This window comes from Anomalospiza imberbis, chromosome 17 (assembly GCF_031753505.1).
Source record: "Anomalospiza imberbis isolate Cuckoo-Finch-1a 21T00152 chromosome 17, ASM3175350v1, whole genome shotgun sequence".
Lineage (NCBI taxonomy): Eukaryota > Metazoa > Chordata > Aves > Passeriformes > Viduidae > Anomalospiza > Anomalospiza imberbis.
This window is the reverse complement of record NC_089697.1, coordinates 5,500,957-5,527,342: the sequence shown is the minus strand read 5'-3', so window position 1 is coordinate 5,527,342 and position 26,386 is coordinate 5,500,957. Positions and strand designations below refer to the sequence as shown.

The window sequence follows — 26,386 nt, the reverse complement described above, 5'->3', positions numbered from 1 at the left end:
CAGCGATGTGCTGACAAACAGCAGCTCCCAGGAGCACAGGAGGGCCCTGGGAGCACATGGCTCTGCTTTTCCTAGCACTGGATGAGACTCTCAGAGGACCTTTGGGAGCACACCTGGCACAGAGCAGGCAACAAGGAGAAGAGCACGTGCTACTCCCTCACCCTGAGGGAGCCTGTGTACTAGTCCCAATTTGTTTCCTCTGTCCATGCTAATCCAAACCACCTGGAGCAGGAATTCCCACCAGGGAGAAGGGAATTAGATTTTCTCGAGGATGATAATCCATTTAAATACAGCACTTCTGGGGAGCCTCAGCCCTGCTCCCAGTGAACAGCCCTGCTCCCCACACAGCCTCTGCTCTCCCACCTGCCAGGGGAGAGAGGTGGGTCCTGTCCATTGAGAGCACCAAACTGAGAGAGCAGAGGAGCTTGGACAAACAGCAGCTTCCTCCAGAGCTTGCGGAAAGTACAGCTGTTTAATCCCAAACAGCACGAAGGCACCTGTGGACTTGCTCCCAGAGCAGCTGATCAGCTCTGCACCTATCAGAAGGCCCACATTGGATTAAACAGGGTTGGCTTGAAATTTGATTAAGCAAAACACCCAGTGCACTGCTTTCATTGGAGGGGACAGGCACAGGCCTCCTTCTACCTCCCTCTGCTCTTCCTGATTACAAGGGGACAGTGCTCTCCCAAGTGTCATCACAAAACTGAGCACAAGGCAGGACACTCACCCCATGGCACCGTGCTGTCTCTGCTTCACTTGTCTGGAGGAGCTGAGCACTCCAGAGACCCGGGTGCTATGGGAATCATGCATGGGTTGGGCATTGCAGGCAGCTCAGGAGCTGCTGACAAAGCCCCTTTGAGCTGCAGGCCACCGCGCCAGGTCCCAGCGTGCCTCTCCCTTCAGTAAACCAAGTGGTTACACAAACATTAGCTCCCAGTTATCCAGCTCCCAAAAGTAATTTCAGATCAGAAACAGTCCAAAAAGCCAGTTTTAGAAAGTACCATTTATTTGAGAAAAAAAAACCAAACAAAAAACAAACCAAAAAAAAAAAAAAAAAAACCAACAAAACCAGTAACAGTGGAAAATCCCCAAGAGCAATTACACAAGAGAATCTGAATATCCTGAGAAGCAGCCACAGCTCCTGCCTGCCTGGCAGTGCTGTCCACAGGCAGTAGTGCTCCCTCTCCTTTCCAGCCTCCGGTGAACTCTGTGCAGCTTTGAGAGCCTCCCAGAGCCCAGTTTCCCTGACCACACTTGTACTGGGACGGAGTGAGTCACCCGGAGGAGGACCTCTCCTCTGCCCCAATGTCTCAACACATGTTCCTGCCTCACACGTTTTTCTATCATCTCTCTGGATTTGGCCTCAAGCCTACAGCAAATCCTCAGGAAGGAGGCTTCAGGAGCCATGAAGATTTCCAACCAGCCTTTGCAGCTGCCAGGCTTAGTGCTGCCTGCTCAGGTGCTCAGTTTGGGGACCCACACACAGATTTTTGTCTCACACCACATCACAGACTCACAGATGCACGAGGACCCAACTTGCTCATGGTTCTGTAACACCTTCCTGACACGGTGGCACCAGACACACAGCACCCTCTGCTCTGGGAGACTGGGGGGCTGGTCCCACCCTCAGTGGAGGTAGGAGCCGTGTACAGGGGATGTTAAAAGACCCACAGTGGGGGAGTTCAGAGCCTGCCCCTATGAAAACTCGGTGCTTCTCAGTGGGAGATGCCACCCAGGCAGAGCTCAGATCCAGCCTTCCCTGAGGCAGGGCTTGGCACAGCACCGCAGGGGACAGAGAGTTGTCACCTCCACCCTGCAAGCTTCCAAAGCTTGCTCCCAAGGGCAGCCCCAGGTGGGGATCTCTGCTCTGACTCTGTGCATCCAACCCAGCACATCCTGGCTGCAGCTGCTTCCAGCAGCTGGACACGGCCACAGAGCCCCCAGGCTCCTTCCCAAGCACAAGCCCCTGGTGCTCTACACAAGGCATTGGACAAACAGCAGCACAAACAAGATCAAAAGACTCTTACACACCACACCATAAGGCTGCTGAAGAATTAACTCCAGCCTTTTCATTCTCATCTGTATATATCTCAGTAAAATATATAATATATAGCTCTATAGGACTGATTGTAATATATTACAGCCTAGAATTACTCCTGTCTTTTCCCTACTTCAATCATATTTACGCATCCAACTTTGCATACAGAAGTTATTGCTTTGAATTTGTAAATGAAATTCACAGAATAAAGCTTAAATAGTTTTCACAGAGACTCATTATATTAGTGTTTTACATAAAAAGGATAAAAGTTACCAAATGAGAAAGCAGCCATTTCAGAAACTATAAATAATTCTATTTTAAAAAATCCTAGAAAAGTTATGAGAAAACCATAAATATCTTTACCCTCTATAGTAGCTGCTGTAGAACTAGAAGAAACCTGTAACACTCTGTAGCTAACTCTGCTTCAGTTCAGAATATAAATCATATAAAACAGCATCTCTAGAGAAATGCCCGGCCAAAGGAAACACAAAGGGATTGAAAAAATAAATCTGAGGAAATTAAAAAAGTAGATTTTTTTTATTATTTCAAAACAATTTCTACAAACTTTGATATAAACATTAGGCTATTTTCTCTTAAATTTTGTTATAAAAAAATCCTACAAGCAATCCTTAAAAAAAGGTAAGAGACTGCAGGCAAGGAAAGGGTGTTGCCATAGCCAAACACAACTGGCTGTCCTGATTTCAAGGACTAAGGACCCTTGCCTGGGGCCAACAGGAAGAGACAGAAGTCTCCTGGGGAAGACATTCCCATAGGCCCTTTATGGCATTCAGGGATATTGAGCCCTTGTGGGCCTTTTACTCCCTGATAAGGCAACATTATCTGTAGTGTAAGAGATTCATAAATAGTTCTCCACAAAAATGCTTCACATCAACAGCCTGCTGCAAGACATCTAGGAGCAAGATTTATAAAAAAAGCCATCTTCTATAGAAGCAGCCAATCCCAGCACGGCACGTTGGATGCAAACACATAGTGTTTGCTTCCATACAGTCTGGTTTGTGTTTATATACCCTCTATAAAACCAAGCAGAAAATTTGGCATCTTTATTCCTTTTACACTAACTTAGAAAAAAAATACACTGAGGTTTTTTTTTCAGACTCTTTGTATTTCATTGGGCCCTTGTTAGCTGAGTGGGATGGGAAGGGTCACGAAGGAAGTTTGTTTTTTCTCAAAGTCACTTTGAAATTCAATCCAAAAAATAAAAAAGCATTTGTTCAGCACATCTCATCTGAGGGCACAGTGTTTCCATACAGTCTGCTTGTCCCTTGATGGGCACAAGGTGCTGCTGAGCTTTAGGCATAGAACTCGTTTGTGGGGGCTTTCTTGTAGATGGGTTTCTTCCCCAGGTCGTAACTGCCCTCGTCCTTTTTCTTCATGCGATAGACCAAGAGCAGGATCAGGAAGATAGCAAACAGGAGACCCACTGCTCCTCCTGCAATGAGAGCTGGGGAGGAAAGAGAGATTGGAATAAGTCTTGGACTACTCCAAACTACCACTGCTTCAAGAGTAGCAGCCCCCAGAGCTGCCTCCAGAGTCAGCGTCCATGTGCCTGTCACTGCATGTGCTGGCACTTTCAGCAACAGCAGATGTTACTGGCAAAGGCCAGGATTGCTTCCAGTCCAACCACAGAATAATCACATGTTCCACATTAACCAGTTTGAGCTAATCTTTCAGTTTAGTCCAAAAAAGAAATGTTGGCAATATGATGTTCTCCCTGTATGGAGACAAAACAAAAAAAAAACCCACCCAAAAAAGCCCCACCACAACCCACAGGAAAGAGGTACAGCTCCAGTCTGAATGCTTTGTTAACAACCTGTGTGAGGACACCCTGGGGACTATGTATTTCAATTCATCAACATCCAATTACCAACACCACTTCCCTCAAAAAAAAAAAAAAAAAAAAAAAAAAAAATCAGAAAACCCCAACAACCCAAAACCCACAAACCTGCAAAAAACCACAAAGATTTCCTCTCTCCTCACACCAAGCATGGCCACAAGACTGCACTGAAGTTTATTCCTTGTTGTGACACCTATTGCTTGCACTAAATCAGCTTCTTTGCTAAATGGTTTTGCAATTCACTCTTCCAATCTCTTCTCTGACTGCAGATCAGCACAAAGGGCTTGGGTTTAGACTTGGACCATCAGGCCAAGGGCCTGAAGCAGCAATATGCTGCTGGGGATAGACCTGAGACCTGTCCCACATGTTGAGGGGAAGGCAGTCGCTTGGTTTTGCTCTGGACATTGGTACTCAGATTCCTACAGCTGACCACACGTTGGAATCCCTTAGAAGGGTTGATTGGCTCCTGGCAAAGCTCAAAAAAGGCAGAACGTGGGCAGAGGTCGTAAGGAAAATGCCTGTATTTGACATGAAAGTCTATGATGTCACTGCTTTATGGCCAGAGACACCTCTTGTTGAGGCAGTATCTGGGTGCAGGGCAGCTGCCACATGAGTCAAGCCAACAGTCAGCTGGCAGGCTTAAAAACAAGCTGTTTATCCCAGCAAAGACAGCAGCAGGCTGGCTCTGCTGTTAAGGACTGGGAGGCAGAAGCCACGCTGCTACAGGTAGCCACAGAGGTAAAGCAACTCATTCCCCTGTCAGCAGGGAGCTGCTCCCCAGAGAAACAGGGAACAACAGAAGGCATTTTGATTTTCAGTATTAATGATTTACCAGGACAAGGTGGAGTATTACCTGTAAGGACTTCTGTTCTTTCAAAGATGCTGCTGTTGGCTGTGCTTGCCATGGAGATCTTGTTGGACAGGTTCTCTTCGACAGGTACAGCTTTGTCTGGAATGATTTCATTGTCCACCATTGTGTTTTTCTTCTCACCTTCTATCTTTCTCCCAGTATCTCCAGGGATATAGTTGTCAGATATCTACAGAACACAGACAAACCACACCCATCAGCAAGCAGCACCCAGCCTACCCACAGCTGAAACCAGGAGGGTGTGCAGGGAATAGAAAGTTTGCTCAGGGCATTACAAGTACACTGTGCCTGCTCATGCAGGTGGATTCATCTTGATGCCACATCCTCCAGGGGGGAGGGTGTTCAGAAAGTTTCACAGACAGAGCAGAGGAGCTACATGCTGCTTAAAGACAAACTGGAGCAATACCTACCACGGGGGTATCCATGGTGGTCAGATACAAGCCATCTTCAGAGTCTGGATAGTCTGCAGAAGGGGCAAAAAAAAAAAAAAAATCCTCCATTTTTGTGTCATTACATGCTGTTTTTACAGGATTCAGCCCCTTCCTCCAATACCAGAAACTGCACATACTAGGACTCTTGTCCTCTACAATTCCCTCTTATCTACTGGTTCTATTTATCATTAAATGACTTGGATTGCACAAGACCACGAGATGTAATCTTGAAACCAACACCTCTCCACTGGGAGGGATCTTCAGCTGGACCCATTGGCCCTGCAGAGCAGGTCTGCCACAGCTTACATAAGGTAATGCCAATGGAGGGCACTGCTCCCACCGCCCATCCCTAAAGGATCCTTCACCAGCCCTCCAGATCTGCCCAGACATGTCAGGCACTAATTTCAGCATTTGTTCTTTTACTTTTAGAGAACAAATGTTCACATAAAGGGACACTGAGCTACAGAAACTGGTTTGGGCAGGGAGCTTTGCATGTCACAGAGAGTTCACTTGAACACCAGTTAGTCCTTTACCTTGTTTGGCCTCAACTGAGACATTAACTTTAGGCCTTTTAACACTGCCTCAACAATAGATTATTTTTTAAAGTTTCTCAGCAGTTCTTTGGAGTTCAACAGGAAAAAGATCCAGCCAGCACAAGGCCTTTTCATCTGCAGCAAGACAAGCTTGGCTGGACTCCATCTGTCCTCCCTGAGTGATTCAACATCACAGCACCACTACTTTCACTGTTCTCATCTGAGTGACTACAAGTCACAGTTTTCATCTCCACCTGACACTGTGGTTTCTCAGGAGCTCTGGCTGTGATTTAGCCCATCACTCAAGGGCTGGTGCTGAAAGAAATTTCACAGCAGCTGCTGAGGGAGAGCCACTTCCCCACTCACCTCCTGACCCAGATGTCTCATCTATATCTAAGCCATCAGAGGTTAAGTGAGGCCTGAAATCACTAATGTCTTCATCATCTGGCAAGTCCCCAGAGGCAGGGTAGTCAAGCCATCCAGCATCCATGGTTTCAGTTTCTCTCACCTGTAAATGGAGGGGGAGACATGTTAAATACATAACAATTCTCCAGAAGCATTTCACAGAAGGTTCAGAGCCTGAGCACATCACTTCCACCAGAAAAACATTAAATGCTGAACTTCCTCTCCACCAAAAGCCTTATCTTTATCAGCTGAATTTCCCTAGAATTTCTCAGAACAGAAGTGAGAGCCAGGCTGGGAGGAGAATTTCCTGAGGGCTGCAGATGGAAGAGGTTCACCCAAACACACAGGGTGAAAATATCACAACAGGATCTCAGTCAGGAGTTTGAGAAAGCATTTGGAAAAGCAGTGTCTTCAGCTTGTGATAAGGGAAAGTTTGGAAGGACTTGTAATTCCCAGGAAAAAAGCCTGATGGGTGTAGGCCAGTTTCTTGCATAGCACCAAAGCTTCACGCCAAAGCAATTCCCCACTCTTTACACTGAGAACAAGCCTATTTTATCACCCAAGGGTTAAAAACTGGTCTGTCAGTTCAGATGAATTGCAGTGCAATACAGGCTGAGTTCAAGAGCACTGCTATCAATAATGACTTGCCCCAAGGAAGAGCTTCCCCTGCATCACCTTCTTTAAAAGCATGTAAACAAACCAACCCATAAAGTATCTGCAGGATCCAAAGGCCCAAGGAGTGCAGTTACAGCAGGAAAGCTGGAGAGCCTCCCAGCTATCAGCTGTTTGGCCACAAAGGCAATTTGTGCGCACACACAAAGCGAGCACACCAGAGCTCATTTGCACTTGGACCTTCAAGGAGCCACAAGCCCAAATCTCCTGCCCTCACCAAAGTTGTGCAACTTCCCAGAACTGTTTCTCCTCGCCCTGGGGCCAGGCCACTGAGGGTACCACAGGTATGAGCTTTGGGGTTGCTCAACACCACCCCACAGACTCCAGATGCTTCCAGAGACATGAAATCATCACCATGGAGGGGGACTCGACCCCTTCCCCCGAGGCAAGGGGCACAATGCAGATGGACAGGTCCCTTAGCTGGGGGCTAAGCTGACAACATTCTTTCATGCTGTCCTCACAGGACAACTGGGAAGTCTTGACAAAGGTTTTGTCTACCCAGAAGAGCATTCCACAGTCCTGCACATCTGAGGGTTTTTCCCAATGTACAAGCTTACCAGGCTACAGCCTCCCTGGGGTGAGGGACGTCAGAGACTCATGGGGACACTCAGAGCTGGATGGCAGCACCACGGAGCCCTGAGCAGCTGGGGTCAGCCCCCCTGCTCACCTGGCCAGGTGTGGCCCCTCCTACAGCCCAGAGGTGATGAATTACATCCGCTATTGATTCTAACCAAGGCAAACAATCAGCCACAAGCTGTGTGTCAGCTTCCTCTGCCCTCCCCCAGCCCTGCTTCCAGCCCCATTCCCCTGCCCACTGGCACACGGGGTTGGCCACAAACAAGTACAAGATGTTTCTCATTTTTTGCACCAGGAGCAGTGGCACTGGATGTGCTTTTCCTTGCTTATTGAGGCATTTCTGGTTTCCCCAGCAACGCCGCTACAGGATAAGCAGATGAACAACCCAGAGGGCATGAAGTGCTGAGGCCAGCTCTCCTCCCAGACCCTCTCTCTCTGCTGTGCCAAGCCTGGCACTAGAGGCTGGGAAGGGGGCTGGGAGGAAAGTCAGCTTGGAAGGAATCCTCTCCCAGCCTGGAATCAGGCATTCCTAACGTTATGGATCACTTGCTCCAAGGCAAATTCATTTCAAGATATGTGAAATCCAGCCACAGCCAGCCCTGCAATGGAAACTGCTTGCCAGCATGCAGTAGTTGTTCCCAGGGCACATTCTGGCCATTTCATCGAGGTGCAAGAAGAGCCCAGTTCCTGGGGCTGGGGAGCACGTTTGCTGCAGATCCAAAAAGCTCTGTACCAGGCAGAGATTGATGTTGGCAAGTGCTGTGCCGAGCCACACCCCAGTGCCAGCTCACCCTGTACTTCACCATGAGTCACAGCCAGTAATGTCCAAGCAAGGGTAGCTCAAGAAAACCCAGGTTTAAGCCCTGGAGTGGCTGGACAGCCCACTGGCCAAATCAGACCAGCCCAGCCACGAGCTGAGCGGTGGCACACAGCCACAGTGATTAGTGCATGCTGTGCAACACACCAGGCCTGGCTATCAAAAATCCCTATTTAAATCAGGACAGACAGTGTTTACCAGCAGGGCACATAACAAGGAAATTACTGACTCACAAGCATAAATAAGATTATATGGGAGCGTTCCCTGAACTCATTCTTCATCATCCTCTTGAGCAAGGATGTGGAAGTTCCTGGAGGCCTCAAGAACTTCGCAAACCATACAGGAAACTTTTCTTGTGGGCAGTGGCCTCGCATTACAGGTTCATCCACAGCAAAGTCAGAGGGCTGCTGGGCACCTCCACAATTACTCTCCAGGTTTAAAGGCATGTACTTCTAGGAAGCAGGCCCTGCCTGGGAGCCGGGGCACGGGCAGGCTGGGAAGAGTTAACGCTGGAGTGCAGTGCTCACAGGGCAGGTCTGGAGCAGGCACATTCCTCACACACACACCTGTGAGAGGGCACACAGGCACCTTCACAGGACTTCAGAGCAACAGCTCTGGGGCTTCCCAAGTGCCACATAAAGAGCTCCCTGGAGTATTATTTAAAAAAAGTACATCCCTCTCCAAGAGCACGCAGACCTCCTGCAGCTCTGCTGCCTGGTGAAGAGGCACCTTGGAATGGGCTTGTAGGCTGTGGCCAAGAGGGAAAAGCTCTGAGATGACCACAAGAGGATGGTCAGCCCTTGCCAAGTCATCCCTGGCCACATCCAGCTTAACACCTTGTGCAAGTGCCAGCTGGAGAAGGGCACCAGCACTGCTCTGAGCTTGCTTTCCACCACCTGCTGTCCCTGCACTGGAGCCAGGCCAGGGACTTGCTGGGAGAGTCTGGGCGGCTGCACAGCCCCACCTCACCCTGGCAGCTGAACTGGAGTCCTACAATTAATATGCTCCTCTCTAGGAGGGGTCTGTACAGGAATCAACCTTTCCTGCAGGAGTGTATTTCAAGGATTTCTTGCTCATGTTAAGCAGCTTTATCCCCAGTAAGCACGAAGAGAGATTAAACAGCGTGCTAGGGAGCAGAAGCTTTTCCTGCCTGCCAGTGGCAAAAAAAAAAAAAAAAAAAAAAAAAAAAAAAAAAAAAAAAAAAAAGCTTATTCCCTGCCCAGACAACCAGCACATCAGGCACATGAACTGTGAGTGTCATTCCTGGAAAAGCTGGGCACAGAAGCCTCATGTTTTGAGACAGGCTGCACTACTGGATGAAGCCAGACACTCTTTGCTCATTGGAGACACAGGAATAGCACCCCTGGGACCCCAGGCAGCCCTGCTGTGCTCCATCCCTAACCCATCCCACTCCATTTTACGTTCCTGGGGTTTTCCCTTACAGCCCCAGAATACCACTCACATCTTCTCAAAGCAAGATCAGCTATTTATTGAGGCAACAAGCAAAGTTTCTGTGCAATGTGTGAATTTCCCCAGCCACTGGCAAGTTCTGGGAAATAACAAACCCAGGCAGCTCACCTGCCCCAGGCTACATGTCCTCACCAACACCTTTGCAAACCCTTTCAAAAAAACCTAAATCGTGTTTTGGGGCAGAGACAAAGCTTTCCAAACATGGAACTGGCTTTTACAGCTGTCCCTCATCTCTGATCAAACACAGAGTTCATTAAAATCTCCTCTGAAGGGTCACAGCCAGCAAGCTGTAAAGGGAGTCAGACCTGCAGGGACTGGGGCATTCACAGTGTACAGAGCCCTTTATCAAGTTTATAATTTTGGCATGGAGACCCAGCGCTTGCTCCTGGTCTCCCTCCCCAGCACTGTGTACTTAAACCTGGGAGTAAACAGGAACAAGGTGAAAGTCAACTTTTCCTAGACAAAGGCACATGGAGCTGGGCCAGCCTGGGAGGTGGCAAAAGAGGGCAGAGGCACAGACCTGTTAACCCTTTGCAGCCTGCAGGGACAGGCAGCTGTTCCCAGGGCTTCTCAGGTGCTCTGCACTCAGGGTCAGTGGTACAGATCACCTCATGTCACTGCAGCAAGCAGCAATACACAAAATCTCCTCCCCAGACCCTGTGCTGTCACAGACAGGTGTCACCCCACACCACCACAATGCACAGCTGTCAGCATAACCAGGAGGGGCTCCTGAACAACATCAGCAGCTGCAAGGATGCAGAGCTCTGTACACCACAGAGCCCAAGAGAGGGGATTTCCATACAGTTCACTTCCACCCAGTTCTTACAGGAACCCACAAACTAGGAAGGTTTTAAAGCTCAGGCCAAGCATGTGAAAGAGCAGGGCTTAGGAGAGAGCTCACCCCCTTGATGCACAAACAGCCCCCAAAAGCAGAGGAGCCACACAGCACTGGAAACAGGGCAGCTCAAATCAGTGTGAAACAGCCACACAGAGCTGATCCCCACAGGAGAGAGGTGAGCAGTGACAACAAGCAAAGACTGCTGTATCTTCCCATCTGAATAAGCATTAAAAAGCCTTATTAGAAGTGACATGAGCTTCCAGCAGAGGCAGCTCCTTCCAGACAAGTAAGGGAAGGGTCTGTATTCCCTCCCTTCTCTCACTCCATGCTTCATCTCCATGTAAGGGAGAAGAAAATAAATACACAAAAGTAACTTTATTACTGAGAGCAAAGCAAATATCAACATTTCAACTCAAGTCACACCTAACTCCCTTAACACACCAGCCACAGTAAAATAATAAAAAAAATCCACTTGTGCCAGCTCCTTGTGAGCATGCCTGGAGGTATCATTTTACCACGCGTTCCTGGTCAGTCTGTCCCACGTAACTTGCAGCGCACACGGCCTGCACTGGCCTTTGTGCCAAGGGGCAAAAGTTAAACAGCTCCTATCCAGGCATATGTTTGCATTTAGTTGCATGACAGGATCACCTGAGGCTTCCAGACATAGTTAAATACTACCTTTGCTCAACACTTCCCAAGCACTCCTAGAGCAGGGCCACAGGCAGCCTGGCCCATCTCCTCTGACAGCCACTGTCCAGCACTCCCACCACAGTGACCCATGAAGGTAAATCCATGGCTCTGAGGAAAGGGTGAAATCAGACTGGAGTACAGCCCAGGGCTTGCAGGCAGCTCCAGGACCCACAGCAGTTACTGCACAGCCTGCGCCTCTTACCAAAGAGGGGAAAAATAATTGTTCTCAGTGGCAAAAAAAGGGTTTTGCTCAGTAAGACAGCAGAAGCAGCATGCAGGCTGGGGAACTGTTCAGCTGGTTAGAGCATCACCTGTTCCAGGGGAGCTCAGGGAAGCCTGCCCAGTGCCTGTCCAAGCAGGTCTCCATGTGCCAGTGTGCTCACCCTCCACAGCCCACGTGCAGAAGGCACATCCAGCCCTATCCCGGCCCCAGCCTGGCGCGCTCCCCCCTCGGCCCAGTCCCTGGGTGATTCTTTAAGCCATAATCCCCGTGGCAAGGACGCTGTAATCCGGGCCCTGCAGAGCCACTCGCTGTCACGGGTGCCTTCCCTGCAGCAGGCATGAATCCTCCCAGGCCCTGCCTGCTCCCAATAGGCTTCCTTGCACTTCCAAAGTCAAACCTCAGCTGCCTTTGAGCTGCTGTGCTCCTGCTTACACACAGCCCGCTCCCTCCAGCCCACACCAGGCACGGCCACGCAGCAGAAGCAGGACGGAGAGATTAAAAAGGAATGAACTCTCGTTTAACTGCTTTTGCCCGATTATCAGCCAAGAGCAAAGCCATAAAGATCGAGTCCTTTGCCAGACAGACACATGCTGGGATATGTTTACTGCAATGGTGGCAAAAGAGCTGCTCTAAACACTCAATTCCCAGCTCCACACTCAATTCCCATCTCCAGAGCCCACCCGGGAAGGAGATGACCGCTCCCCACTCCAGCTCAGGGAGATAAAGCTCAGCTGACAGTTACAGATGGCTGTGTGTCCATCACTTGCCCTGAAGCAAATGAAAAAAGTTTGGAGGAAAAAACTACAGGAGGAAAAAGCAGGAGCTCTCATGTGACTCAAGAGGAAAACAACTGTGACAGACATTTCATGCCCCTGAAGGGTTCTCCCAGTCACAGGCCACGATACACACCTAGTTCAGTTCATAAAGAGATTTTTTTTTATGGTATTTACAAACCTGATCGTAAGTAGTTCGTATGCTTCACTGTCCAGAGCTCAGCTCAGAAGCTGGAAAAATTCTGTTCAAGCTTAAAAAAGGAATTCACAGTTTTTCCAGCTCACAACTCACTCTGAGTTGCCCTAGTCTGTAATAAATGTTTCTATTGCATCCTTGTCTGTGGAAGTAAAAAGGATAAGTGCCCCAGCAAAACAGCTTTTCCATCAAGGATGATTTTTCATGCTGACTCTTCAAACTTGGGTTATTTCACATGTCACACTTCCCCCGCATGCCAGGAAGAAGCCTGCCCTCGCTGCCCTTTCCTAGAATACAGCTATACCCCAATGCTTCCCCGAACATGCACACAAGCAGAACTTCCACTTGGCAAGAAATCTGTGATGTGCCTTTTTGGGATCCTTCTGCTCCCTTATGCCAGAGTGTTAGCAAAATTAAGCCAGGCAGAAACCCAACTTCAAAGAGTGCCCTTCCTATCGGGCTCACCAGGCAGCTAATCTCAGCTTGTTTGTACAGTCAAGATTCCCAATGCTGCGCCCTACAAATGCTTCCCCTCCCACGATCCATTTTAATCTAATCAGAAGTAGTAGCCCAAAGATTTAGGCTTAGCCCAGGCCGTTGAGCTCTGCCAGCACAGTTATGCTATTTCAAGCCTTGCTCTGCTGGCAAAGGTGCCAGCAAAGAACAGCAGCAGAGGAAGTTATCGGCACAAAAGCACTCAAGACAGTGGAGTGCTGCTGCTACGCTATCAGCCATACCCGTGTGAGCATTTATACAAACAAACATTTCAACAGCAGGGATTTTCCTGGCTAGCTGCAGCACCAAAGGCTGGGTTTTCAGTGCATGGGGCTTGGTGGGGACTTTTTGTTTGTTTCTTCACAAAGATATTGCCTACTTATGGCTTGGCTTGGGCCCAGAAAGCAGCAGACCCAGCACGTGCTATTCGGGATAATACAGCTGTACTTCAGGAAACCTGTCACTTCCAGAAGCATTTTCCTCCCTCTGAGGGCTCTGAACTCCCAGTCAGGCTCCCTCCCCTCTCTGAGCAGAAGGTGAGCAACCAGCAGCAGTTTTGCAGCCCTTCCTGACCACATCTGTGCACCTGCAGTGCCACAGCCAGAGCACAGGGACGCAGCTATTGCTCTGGTCACTCCTTCCCCGGCACTGCAGAGCCCACGCTCGGCTGGACGAGCAAGTCTGTGAGTAACCAACACGCAGGACCAGCTCCTCGTACTCAGCCTCAGGAAATTTGGAATTTGTGCCAAGAACAGCCCGCACATAAACAGTCTCCTGCAAGATCCTGGCTCCAGACTCCGCTCCAGTACACATTGTGGATTTGCAATAAATATTTACCTCGCTGGGGAACAGACTCTTCCAAGCAAAAGCTCCTGACATCAGTAAGGGCTGTATTTCCATTTGGAGGAGAGTAGGAGCTTCTCTGTTTTTTTAAGTGGGACATCAGCCCACTAAAGCAGCTTCTGCCACCCTCCTAGCACCTCACCAGTTGGGATCTGTCCCTCCACCTACGGGTCCCACTCCTCTCCAGGCCAGCACAGGAGCACACCTGGTGCCTTCCTTCCAGCCATACTCCTCTCAGTCACTCTGCCTTCTGCACAGAGATTTCTGGCTACTGTGCTGTGCAGGCCACTTCAGTGCAATTCCAAGCACTTTCACAGGCATTAATACACATTACCATTGCTCTTCATTGCTCTAGTTTGACTGTAGCAGCAGCTAAAGGGCAGGAGGCAGGATAGCCTCACAGCAAGGTAAGTGGGCAAGGCCACATCTCTTTGTATTCAAGTTTGACAGCAGCACAGTTTGAGAGGAACCATGGTGAAGATACCTTTTTCTCTTCAGCAGCTAAGGCCAAGCAACATCAAGAGAGAAATCCTTCCCATGGAAAGCTTTGCTTTTCCCGACAGAACAGGATTTGTTTAAGCAAGAAGCAGCCGTGGTTTTGGTTGACATAAGACCAGCTGCTTGGTAACAGTGCTATGGGTCTCCCAGTCTCCTTCCTGCCCCAAGGAGTGTCTCCCTGAGATTTTAATTAACTGCTTTGATTTTTAAGTTATCCCAATAATTTGTCTAACAACAGCCTCTTGGCATTTCATAAGCAGAGTCTCAGCCTCAAAGGATTTAAGGCTAAAACTGACAAGAGTACATACTTCCAGCAAAAATAAATACTTTTACAAGAAGCATATTTTTCAAGTCAGCCAGCCTTCAAAAACTGAGGGACACACAGCTATGTATAGCATGCTTTCACCTCCTATGCTGACATTTTCTCCAGATTCAGGATTAAGTATTTAACCCTCTCTTTTAAGACTTTACACTCCCTTAGCTTGCTTTGAATGCTTTCAGTCATTTCAGATAATACCGCTGCTTTCCTGTCTCCCATGCAGCTCTTGTTTCCAACAGTTTCTGCCTGAAAATGAAGGAACCACAGAGCTGCCAGAGCAAGCTACAGCTGCTCAGGACAGGGCCATTTTCTGATCTGTCTTTGCCAACACCAACTCGGCTGCTGGCAGCAGTCACATGTCAGAGCCCGACAGCTTTTCTGCCCACCAAAGCCACAACCAGATTAAACAGGAGGGAGCAGCAAAGGCACTCGGTGCCAAGGGCAGCACAGACTGGGTGCCAAGCAGCAGCACCAGTTTTGCCTGTCACCCCTTTTCTAGCCCCAGAAGAAGAGACCCACCTCCGCCTCAGAAGTCTGAGTCACTGCTTTGGGTAAGGGGCCAGGGCCGTTACTCAGAGGGTGACAGCAGTGTCCCCGGGAGCTGGGATGCCAAGCCAAGTGCCAGAAACCTGAGTCAGAGCATGACTGCTGCAAGTCAGGGCGACACACAGCAGAGCTGGCCCTCTGACCAGCAGCATTTATTGGACAAACATTCAGGCACACGCTTCAATACAAAAAAGTAAGTCTGAACTAACGTAGCAGCACAGCCCTAACTGCTCGTTAGTGTAGGATTTTTTACAGCCCCTCAGAGCAGAGGCTTGTTACAAGTGAAACTCTTTAACTAGGCTGCCCTGTCTATTCAGAGCCACCAAGCCCAGTCTCATCACAAGAGTCTCATTCTAGTGCAAATCATTTGAATTCTTAATCTCAAGCATTTGCATTCCAGCGAGTCTCAAACAAACAGCCACACATGCTCCTCAACAGCAGCCCGGAGGTCAGGCGTGTGCAGGGTTTGTCCCCTCGGTTTTGTAGTGCTTCAACTGCATCAGCTTCTCGTTTGAGGCTGCAAAAGCAGCACAACCCGGCTGTTGTTACAGGGCATAAAGGAACAGGATGTACTGAGCAGAGGGGGAGAATGCAGCTGCAAGACCTAAGAGCAGGCTCAAGAGGATAAATGTGAACTCAAGAGCTAGGAAGTGTTTTGATGGATGCTGTGTTTAGTCTGGCCAAAGTGATAGCTGGAGAGCTCTGCATGATCACAGAGCCACGATAACTTCATCAAGAAATCTTACAAGTCAACCCAAGTAATTTACATGGCAGACCGTGGAACCACAGCTACCATGCCAGCCTTACCAGGTACAGATACTATCCCTAAACAAAAAGTCTTTAAACCTAAGTCCATCAAATCCATTCAATTTGAGGAAAAACAACTTACACACAAAATACAACACAGCCTGGTGGTACCTTACAGTCAAGGGGATTCAAGCAACCAGGATATTTCTAACAGAGCATTTACCAGCACCAGGAGTCCAAAGGGAAGGAAAAGTAGCTGTAGGAGCTGTGCTGAAGCCTGCAAGCTGAGCAGCAAGCCAGCGTGCCTCACCCCACCCCCATCATCAATTGGAAAGTCAGGTTAGCAGCTTCCAGCTTGTGGTGGAAGTGGACACAAGCATTTTGAAAAGGCAGTATGACACTACAGGAAAATCATGGCAAGGTCACATTAGGCTCTAGTTCAGGCATTTGAGAGCAAATGGCCTCCCCAAGCCATTCAAACAGCTCAAGGCAATAGTACAGCCATTAACAGAGGCTTGGAAGGGAAGGAAGAGGGGAAGACACATAGGAAAAACATTTTCCCTGTTGCTGGGCTGGATGCAGGCCTTTGCAGGATCTCAAAGACCTTGGGAGAGAGCAATCAAGAGCGGCAGGAAAGAGGGCCATCAGGTTGGCTAACAGCCTTTACTTCCCAGGGTGAATGAGCCTTCGGTATCACAACTCTGAAAAGTACCAAGTTCAGCCCCAATTTGCCTCTTGCGCAAGATGTTCGGGAAAGCTCTGAAGCACAGGAAAGCGCTCTCCAGCATGGGAGCTGGCAGCACTTGGGACAGATGAGAGCTGGGCAGCAGTGCTGTTTCCCTGACTGTGCCCCAAGTGCTGCAGGGTGACTGCTCCTACCCATGGGAACTTCCACATCCAAGGTCCTCAGCTGTGGAGGGACCGAGCAGCCCTGAACTCCCACCCCAGGAGTTGCACATGCAGTTCAAGAAAGTACAAGGTGCTAAAGAAGTTGGCTTTTCCTACACATGACAGTAATTTCATCCCAACAACTATAGGTTTGACTTCAGAAGTCATGAGCTCCTTCTCCTTAAGGGCTAAGGGACATTGCTTCAGACACTGTCATTTTGCTGCTCTGTGTTTTAGGGAGACCGAAGCAAAGCAGAGAATTGCTCTAAATGTGAACATGGCAAGTAAAGGTAAAATAAAGTAAAGCATGCAGATAGCAATGCCTTGATTTGATTGGGAGGGACAGATGAGAAACTGGGCAAAGAGCAGAAAGAACAGGCCTCAGGGATCAATGGCAGCAGGACAAGCCAAACCGGTTTTAACATTAATAATGCTGCACTACTTTCCAAACACAGCTATCATCAACAAGACACCAGCTTTGCCAATCAGGAGTCCTCTGAGCATGATTGCTTTAAACCAGCAAACAGCCCACAAACAGCACGAAGCCTCCCCCACCTCTCCCTAAGCAATCCTCTGCCAGCAGCTTCTGGGTTGGATTTGTGCTCCTCTGTACTGCTGAGAAGACACAAACACGATGTGGTGCTGCATGAAGACTTTTTCTGCATAGTTCAAGGCACAAAAGTAGGACAACTTCAACAAGCCTGCAGCCCACTAGCACTGCTACAGCCCTGCTGGGCTCCGGGCACTCGGCCCTTCTGCAGCCCAAACTGAGCAGAGCCCATGCCTGCAGCAGAGGGAATACCTTCACCATGGGGGAATACCCCCTGCTTCCCTCCCGTGCTGCCGGGGCACTGCTGGATGCTAAATGCACAGGGGAAGCTCAGCGACACCACCCTGCCCAAGCAAGGGAGACCTCACGGCCTTTGTTAACTCCACTGATCGCACATCTTGGATGCATTGGTGACTTTCTGTCCATCCCCCCTCAAGCATCTTCTGCAGGAAGCCCATCCTTGCACAGCACAGAGGGGAGCATCCTGCCCACACATCCTTTGCTTTCCAAGGCACTCAAGCGGAGAGGGCTGGGGACCACCTGGTGACATCGGGCATCAGCTCCAGCCCCCCCGGCCCCACGGGAAGAAGGCAATGTTCGCACACAAAGCTGCGGGGCTGTTGTAACACAACCCACCCACCCACAGCCTGAGCTCCAACGTCACACTGAGGCACTTCAGTAATATTCCCCACCCTCTTACACATCCAGGATTGCTTCACACGGAGAAATCCCATTTACACCAGAAAGCTGCTCAAGGGGAAAAGAGCCAAGGCACTTTTGTTTGTACAGGCTTGGGGAAATACTCAAGCACCGAATCACTCTCAACATCCATGCACTTACATAAGCACAAGAAATACAATCCCCATCTTGTTAAGAAACAGCTACCTGTCTTCACCCTGCCCGCATAGAAAAACCAAGAGCCACATGCTGTGCAGCCCTGCACGTTTTGGCAGTGCTATTAAAAAAAAAAATACGGGAGGAGGGCCAGCAGAACTCTCCCAAACCGTGTGTCATCCTTGTCTCCTCCCCGGCAGCCTGTAAACCAAACAATCTGTTTGGATTAGGCTTTATAGTAGGCCAGTGTTACTACTCAAGCATACAATCTTAGGTAGCTTAAAATACACAGATAAATATTCCACGTAAATTCTGTAAAAGTATTTACAGACCACATCTGCGCAAAATTTGTTGTTTTTGCAGAAACCCGATGCTTGCAGACCAGTCCAGTCCCCAGGGACACGAAGTTGCATTTCATGCCAAACATGGTCAGTGCAACTTCCAGATGCTGTCTGCCCCAAAGGTTTGCCCTACCAGTTTGGGCCAGTTCCCAAACGACCGATTCACGTGCTTAATGGCAGGGATAAACACACCAGATTAGAGTAAAGTGGATTTGGGCCGCTTGGTTTTAGAGAGTAGCTGACAATTACTACAGATGCTCCCCGTGGGAGATTCCTGCTCTACAATCAGCAACCCCCCAGCCCTGTGCCCCTACTAGAAAGCCGCAGAGCTTTATCAGTTCTGATCTGCCCACCCAACCTTCAGTCCAAAACAAACCAATGTGGATGATTAAACCTACTTTGGGAATCCCTCATCTCCTGCAGTTACCTTAATCTCAGCAGCTCTTTCACACAAACAGAGGAATCTGCCCTGATTGCACTATCAGCAAGATGGTCACACACAAAAACAAACAAACAGCAGGGAAGCCAGAATCCCCAGATCTCTGCTCCACCACAAAGACCCCACATGTGCCGGCCTGAAGCATCCAAAATGTTTCACCTCATTATATGTTTAAGAGATTTTTTTAAACTCTCCAGGGTAATGCATCACTTTTCACTCCCGTGTGGGCGCGAGGAAGGTTTGATAGACACAGACACCAGGTACCAGCACAACCAAACTCAGGTAAGGCTGGAAAGCCTATCCAGGTACTGTAACGCATCCAACCCACCCCACACGCACAAGGAAAAAAGAATTAAAGGACTCTCACGACCAGAAGTTGAAGATTAAAATTGTAATGGAGAGCAGCTCATATCCACCAGGTAGCCGGGTCCCCTGCACTGCTGTAAGCCCAGCAGCCTGAGCAGAACGGGATACGTGAGGAGCGGCACAGCCGCGGGGACAGCGGGGACAGCGGGGCACCGGGCACGGCCGGGCCGGCGCGACGCTGCTTTGGCATCTGCCGGAGGAAGCAGCGTCCGAGCCAAGGGAACCGGAGGAAGAACGGGAACGGCCCCACGGCCGTCTCCCTACTTCGCCCACCCTTCCCTTTCCCCGGAGAACGGCAAGCAGCGGGGGCAGACCGCCCGGGGGGCAGCGTGGCACCGGCTCTCAGGCGGCTAGCGAGCGGGGCCGAGACCCGCGGGTCACCCACCCTCCCGGGCACCGGGAGCCCCTCGCTGCCGGGGCAGACCCTCCCCTTTCCCCCCTGTCCCGCGGGGGCCCGGCGGGACTCACCGACTCGGCGGCGGCGGCTCGCAGGAGGAGGCCGAGCAGCAGCGCGGCGCGCAGCGGGACGCGGGGCAGCGGCATGGCTGGGCTGGGCTGTGCCGGGACACACGGAGCGAAGAGCGGCGAGTCCCACCGGAGCGAGCTGTGGCCGTGCCCCGCCGCCGCCACCGCCCTTATAGGGCCGGCTGAGCGCACGGGGGCGGAGCGGCGCTGCTCCCGCCCCGCCGGGAATGCCCGGCCGCGCACCGCCGGCACCGGGGGTGCGAGGCACCGGCACCGGGCACACTGCGGGGCTGGCGGCCGGGACACCGAGGGACCCGGCCCCGCAACCCGCTGTGCACGGCCGGGACCCCCGCGCTGCCGGCGGCCACGGTCACTGCGTTATGGGGAGCGGGCGGAAAGGAGAAAGGGAAAGGGGAGAAAGGAAAAGAGAGCGGCTGGGAGAAAGGGGGAGGGGGAAGAAAAGCGAGGGAAAGGGGAAAAAGGAAGTGAGAAAGGGGTCAGGAGAAAACGAAAGGAGGAAAAGGATGGGAAAGGGAGGGAGAAGTGAAAAGGGGGAGGAAAGCGAAAGGGGGGGGAGAAGTGAAAAGGGGGGGAAAGGAAAAAAGGGAAGGGAAAGCGGGGGTAAGAAAGAGGAAAAGAGAAAGTGGGGGGAGCGGGCACACAGCATCCGCTTTTGCAGCATTCCACAATTGACAATCTCACATTTACAGAAAACCCCGTCCCTGGCAGCGCGTCGCCGCCGCGGTTATCCGGCGCGTGTTGCATCACTCGGCTCTCGTCGGGGATGGAACACGAAACCGCTCCCTCAGTCTTCTGTGTAAGCGGCAAGAGCAAAAACCCACACTGATAAAGAAGCGGGGGGGAAACCCAACAGCACAGTTTAACAATTTCCGTATCTCTTTTCACATTAATAATTTTGCCTGGCCATAACAATTTGCTTGACAATATCTATTTCAGCCCCTTAACCCGAGGGGCACCTGAAAAACCATAACACTCCAGCCCTGTGCTCACGCTGCAGCCACATCAATTTGCACTTGGGTTCTAGTTTGTAGAGAATAAAATATTTTCTTTACAGGGAAGCAATGCCTAGCAAAGCATATGTGCCGTGATCCCACCTGCCAGGTACAAATGCCAGCTTCTCTCAGTCTGGCGCTCAGCCTCCTCCAGCACTACAAAGTTACCCGAGAGAACTTGTAGCCTTCCCCTTGTCCCACCTCCAACCAAAAAGATCCTTAAGGTGAAGCAGCTTTTCCAGCTGTTCCTCTGGGAATAAACAGCTGCAGAGGGTGTGAGCTGAGATCCAGATGTGTCCTCAAAGTTTGCTAGGACTGTGCCTAGGCACATGACCACGGGCAGGAGGGATCCGTGCTGAGCTGGCTGTGGAGCCCGTTGGCATAATTTGAAGTGACAAGGAGCACTGCTCAGGGCTTAAAAAAATAGTTAAGATCTGAAGACAGCACACATGTGGCGAATGGCAGGAACCAACCTGGAACAGGCTGTGGAGGAGTTTGCTGACCTGCTCTGCTCCAGACAGCCGTGTGTCACTAACCCTTTAGTTCACCTCAGCATCCAAGGCCATGAGGGAGGGATTTGTGCTGCAGGCTGGGTTACTACCCTTCCTTATTACCCTTACTTCGTCACACAGAGGAACTGATAAAAATCGCTGCTGGTGCAGCCAGGGAGCCCAGCTCCCATAAATCTCCAGCTCTGGATGCTCAGCAGAGGTCGGGAGCAGTAGATGGTGAGGAACAAGAGCACACAGATTGGGTCAAATGTGCAGAGTGGTCCATACCATGGCATCTGCCAGACAGGAGACAGCTTCAGCAGCACAAGGTGGCCCGAAGTACTCCATGCCCCCAAACCCTCTAAATGCCACCTGTGTGTGTGTGCATGTGGCCATGGCCTCTCTACACGTCCTTCCAGGTAAAGCAGCCACCACAAAGATGCTTTCAAAACCAGCTTTCTGTATTGTGGCTACAAATATTGCTCACTCACCTGTTAACTTCCTCTCCAAACAAGAGCAATATGCCGAGCTCCTGGTAATCATACCCCTCAACACATACCCCTCCCACCAAAAAATCACCTTGCATTGCACAGTGTTTTCCCTCCCAGGGAATTTCTGCTGTGATAGGATGGAGAGGAGTCAGTCTGGCCCAGGGACCACACACATTGTCCATCCATCTCACACCTGCATGCACAATCCTTCAGGCAAACTGATCTTGGGCTTCTGGAAACAGAAGAGAAAATTAAACTAAACCCTAATGTACTTTTCAACCTTGAGAACAAATTCCTGTAACTTTACTGAAGACATTTTTAAAGTGCATTGTGTACATCCACCTCACTTCCTCACACACGCGGAAACATTCTGACTGTATCTCAGGAAAATAAGAGGAAATGCAGTCATAAAAATCATAATATGATTCTAAACTCATGGCCTCAGAGCTGCCTTCATTTTTCCATTCAAGTGTTTCCTTTCAAGACATTCTCCTCTGACATTCTCCTGACATTCTCCTCTCTGGAATAATGCAGAAAATCCGTGGGTATATGACGCTTAGAGAGAGCAACAGGACAAATGGGCCCAGAGAGCAAAAAATGCACCACTGAAATGTCCTTTCCTGAAACTTCACCACAAAGGAGAGAAGCAGAAGCAAAGTAAAATGCATGTTGAGAAACACATTTCTTCTGGGCAATGAATTCTCACATTCAAGGTGTGTCAGTTGCATTCTCCATATAAAAATTACAGTTGGCAGAGAAATAACACAGGCTGGCCACCATTGTTCCTAACCTAGTGCTCAGCGGTGAAGGATTACCTAACCCTCATGTTGAAAATCAAAATAAACAGCTGTCAGTTACCAACAAAATACAGACATGCTCGAAGTTGAATGGAGAGTCCAAATACAACACATTTGGAGGGTGAAGGGAATCTCAGTTTTACATGGCACATCAAGAAATGTCTAGATAGTCTGGAGAAGACCACATACAAGGCCCTTTAAACAACTCGATCATAAATTCTGTTGCACTAATCAGAAAAAGTGATTCTCCAGCCAAGCTCAGCACCGTTCCTACAGCAATTTTTTAAAAAGAGGTTAGAGCAGGATTATCAAGCAAAAAGAAACCTTAAGTAGAGTTTTAAAAAAATCCCAACTTCTAAAGTCCATTCAGTACACTGAACTCTTTGGAAAAACACACCTGCACACCACGTGGGTGGAGGAAGAGGAGTGACTGAAAACTCTCATCCCATGGTTTGAGCCACTTAATGTTGAATTATTCTGGAAATGTGTGCTCTTAGCCTTGCTGTCCCTTTAGCAAAGGTGACCTTAGCACAACTCCGACATTCCAGTCAAGAGGGAAATGAACTCCAGCAAAAGTCATTCAGACAGCACCACCCTTTGTACACCAGCTGGTAAAATACAGACCACGTAAATAAACAGCTTCCTGTTTTAGGAAATGATTCCTGGGGAGGAAAACAGTACCTGCCTAGACAGCTATTTTTTTTATGTAAAGAATCTGTGGCTAAATAGGGTATTCTTTTTCTACACTCCTGATAAAGAAGTGACCACAATAGTTTTGTGTGATCTGGGTACACCCTCAAGTCATCAGCTGTGTCCTGGACGTATCACCACTTCTCCTTCCACCTGCTGCTCTTCACAACACGCAGGTGGCACACACAGAACAGTCACTGGTTAAAAAGGACGTTCTAACCAGAAGTCAGGTGAGCAGCACCCACTGTGGCACCCTAGAAATCATAGTCTCTGTGTTTCAACATCCTTTTTAACACATTTCCTTCACAGCTGTCTCCAACTTTTTTAAAAAACTAAAGGGGAAGAAAAGAGAAATTAAGAAAGCTGTTTCATTCCCCAATACTGTTTGCTCTCCAGGTCCACTTAAAGCCTTATTCCACAGAGCGTGAGTGGGGGGCAAGGCAGCCCATAGGGAGAACGCCCTCTTTCCCAGGAGAAGGACACATGCTTCCCTCCCCTATGCTGGAGCAGCCTGGAGAGGAGAGAGAGCCAAATCAGGAGCAGGAACAAACAAACACGACCATGAAAGATGCTGTCACAAAGTCAGACAGGAAACAAGTTCACAAACTGGGCTGCAGTTGAGTCACAGCACAAATGTCTTTGTAGCACCACAGCACTTCCCCACGTCCATATGGGTACTCTGCCTGTCCAGGCCAGGAGGGAGCCTCAAATCAACCTCAGGCTCAGCTGCTGCTGTGGCTATTCGATACCTTCAGTCACGAGGGCAGCAACCAAGCAGGGAGGAGCCTCAAATTCCAAAGCAATTCAAGTCAACAACTCCCAAAACACCGGCTTGGATCGTGTGATACCATGAACTTTTGGATAAGTCAGATACTTGGCTGGGGAAAGATACCCAGCAAAGACACGAACGGTCCTACCTTACACTAGCTTGGAGTTTTAGTCAGCTTTGTCTAAACTGACAACATTTTTTGGCCAAATTGGTCCTATGAGGGACTATAAAAGAAAGAGGTAAGTGAGAATTAATATCTAAGCGATGGCTTGCCTGTCTCTGAGAGCGAAACACGGCGGATTTCAGGAAAGGAAACCAATTTCTACTAAGAATTAGCAGAGGAAGTGTTGCGTGTCACAATTTATGCTCAGTGATGTGCTGGCAGCAGACAGCCCTGATAAGGTTGGGATTTTCCCCTGTTCATTTCTGCACTGGCTAAGGCTGGAGCTTCAGCAGAAATAAATTCTCCAAAGGCCTAAGTGAGAACTCAGCAATAGTAGCCCACGTCCACCAGACATGTGCCTCTGCCTTGCACAATCTTTCCTAGGAGATGGTCAGGGAACAGGGAACAAAATGTGTCAAACCTGGCTCAGCACAGAAATTCACAGAATGAGGAAAGGAAAACATACAGCAGAGCTGCATAGGGAACTTCCCATAAGAGGCATGGAAAAAACGTCATGAGAGCCTGTCAGAGATCACAATCTGTGTTCCCATAGCCAGCATAATCCACACCCACGACTGATGTGAGCCTACCACCTCCCTCAGAACCTGGATTCCCCTTCTTATGTCTTCTCTTCTTTTCCAGGTGAAATCGACTCTTGTGGCAACTTCCCCATCGACCGAAACAGCCCGGGGGTGCCTCCTCTCCTTTTTCCAGCAAAGATTTTATCTCCAAAATGCTCCGCTGTCAACACAGCCTTGGGGATTTTGCTATTAAGTCAGTGACAATTCTTATACCTGAAGCCAAGCAAGCAGGACAGCTCACAACAAGCCCCAGCAGCCAGGAGCTGATCACAGAAAGGGTACAGTGGAGCATGGGGGTGGGTGTCTGGCACCTGGCCACGTCATGAGGATGAATAGAAGAAATCAGCACGTATCAGAAGAAACCTCCCAAAAGAAGCCAACCCAGCCCTGTAACGGAAAGGTGCTGCCAGGGCACACCAGGACTCAGAACAACATCCTGGTACCCGATGGCCTAGAGCTAAAATGAGCACAGCTGGGCAGCAGCTGCCAGGAGCCTCGGCCCCTACAGGAACTGGCCTGGAAATGAAAGGAAATACCCGGAGACAATCATTTCTTGAATGGTTGGTATTTGTGTCTTTAGCAAGGGCTGCTCAGCCAAGTTACTGAACACACTGACACCAGTGCAGATGGGCAGGGACAGCAGCTGGGGAAGCCTTATCTCCAAAATCTTCTGCTGTCCCGCACAGCCTTGGGAATTTCACTATTCACACAGTGACAATTCTCCTACCTGCAGCCAAGCAAACACCGCGGCTCACGGAGGCCACCAAACCGAGCCCCCGCAGCCAAGAGCCGGTCACAGGAGGGGCACGGGGGAGCACGAGGGACTCTGCGTCTTTTTAGCAACTTTTATCCAAGTTACTGAAAGCACCGACTCGGGGCAGGACGGGGCTGGGGACGCCCTTGGCAGGCAGATGTGAGGGAGCTGGGGCTGGGCGCTGGGCACAGAGGGCAGCCGGGCCGGAGGTCGTAGCTGCGAGTCGGGGGCAGCGGGCGGGGGTCGGGACCGGGATCGAGCGGGGTCGGGGCAGTGGGCGGGGATGGGGATCGAGCGGGATCGGGATCGGGATCGAGCGAGGTCGGGGACAACGACCGGGGTCAGGATCGGGATCGGGATCGAGCGGGGTCGGGGACAACGACCGGGGTCAGGATCGGGATCAAGATAGGGATCGGGATCGAGCGAGGTCGGGGACAACGACAGGGGTCAAGATCGGGATCAAGATCGGGATCGGGATCGAGCGGGGTTGGGGCAGTGGGCGGGGATGGGGATCGAGCGGGATCGGGATCGGGATCGAGCGAGGTCGGGGACAACGACCGGGGTCAGGATCGGGATCAAGATCGGGATCGGGATCGAGCGGGGTTGGGGCAGTGGGCGGGGATGGGGATCGAGCGGGATCGGGATCGGGATCGAGCGAGGTCGGGGACAACGACCGGGGTCAGGATCGGGATCAAGATCGGGATCGGGATGGAGGACAACGACCGGGGTCGGGATCGGGATCGACCGGGGTCAGGATCGGGATCGAGGGGGGTCGGGGACAACGACCGGGGTCAGGATCGGGATCAAGATTGGGATTGGGATCGAGGACAACGACCGGGGTCAGGATCGGGATCGAGCGGGGTCGGGGTCGGGGCAGCGGGCGGGGCTCGGGGGCGGCAGCGGGTCCTCCCCCCGCCAGGG

General features: G+C 50.2%; 1 protein-coding gene across 3 annotated transcripts; it reads right to left on the bottom strand.

Moving 5' to 3' along the window:
* Positions 1 to 2,546: 2,546 nt before the first annotated feature.
* Positions 2,547 to 19,875, bottom strand: SDC4 (syndecan 4). Of its 3 annotated transcripts, none has more exons than XM_068207552.1 (5): positions 19,720 to 19,875; positions 6,092 to 6,233; positions 5,172 to 5,224; positions 4,747 to 4,930; positions 2,547 to 3,500 (listed from the first exon to the last, which is right to left on the bottom strand). In XM_068207552.1, the coding sequence occupies exons 1-5, from the start codon at positions 19,792 to 19,794 to the stop codon at positions 3,349 to 3,351; spliced, it is 606 nt and encodes a 201-aa protein (XP_068063653.1). In that variant the 5' UTR covers positions 19,795 to 19,875; the 3' UTR covers positions 2,547 to 3,348. The 3 variants fall into 3 exon arrangements, with proteins under 3 accessions (XP_068063653.1, XP_068063654.1, XP_068063652.1); XM_068207553.1 differs by lacking the exon at positions 19,720 to 19,875 and adding an exon at positions 17,635 to 17,712; XM_068207551.1 differs by lacking the exon at positions 19,720 to 19,875 and having other exon boundaries at positions 6,092 to 6,329.
* Positions 19,876 to 26,386: the final 6,511 nt, after the last annotated feature.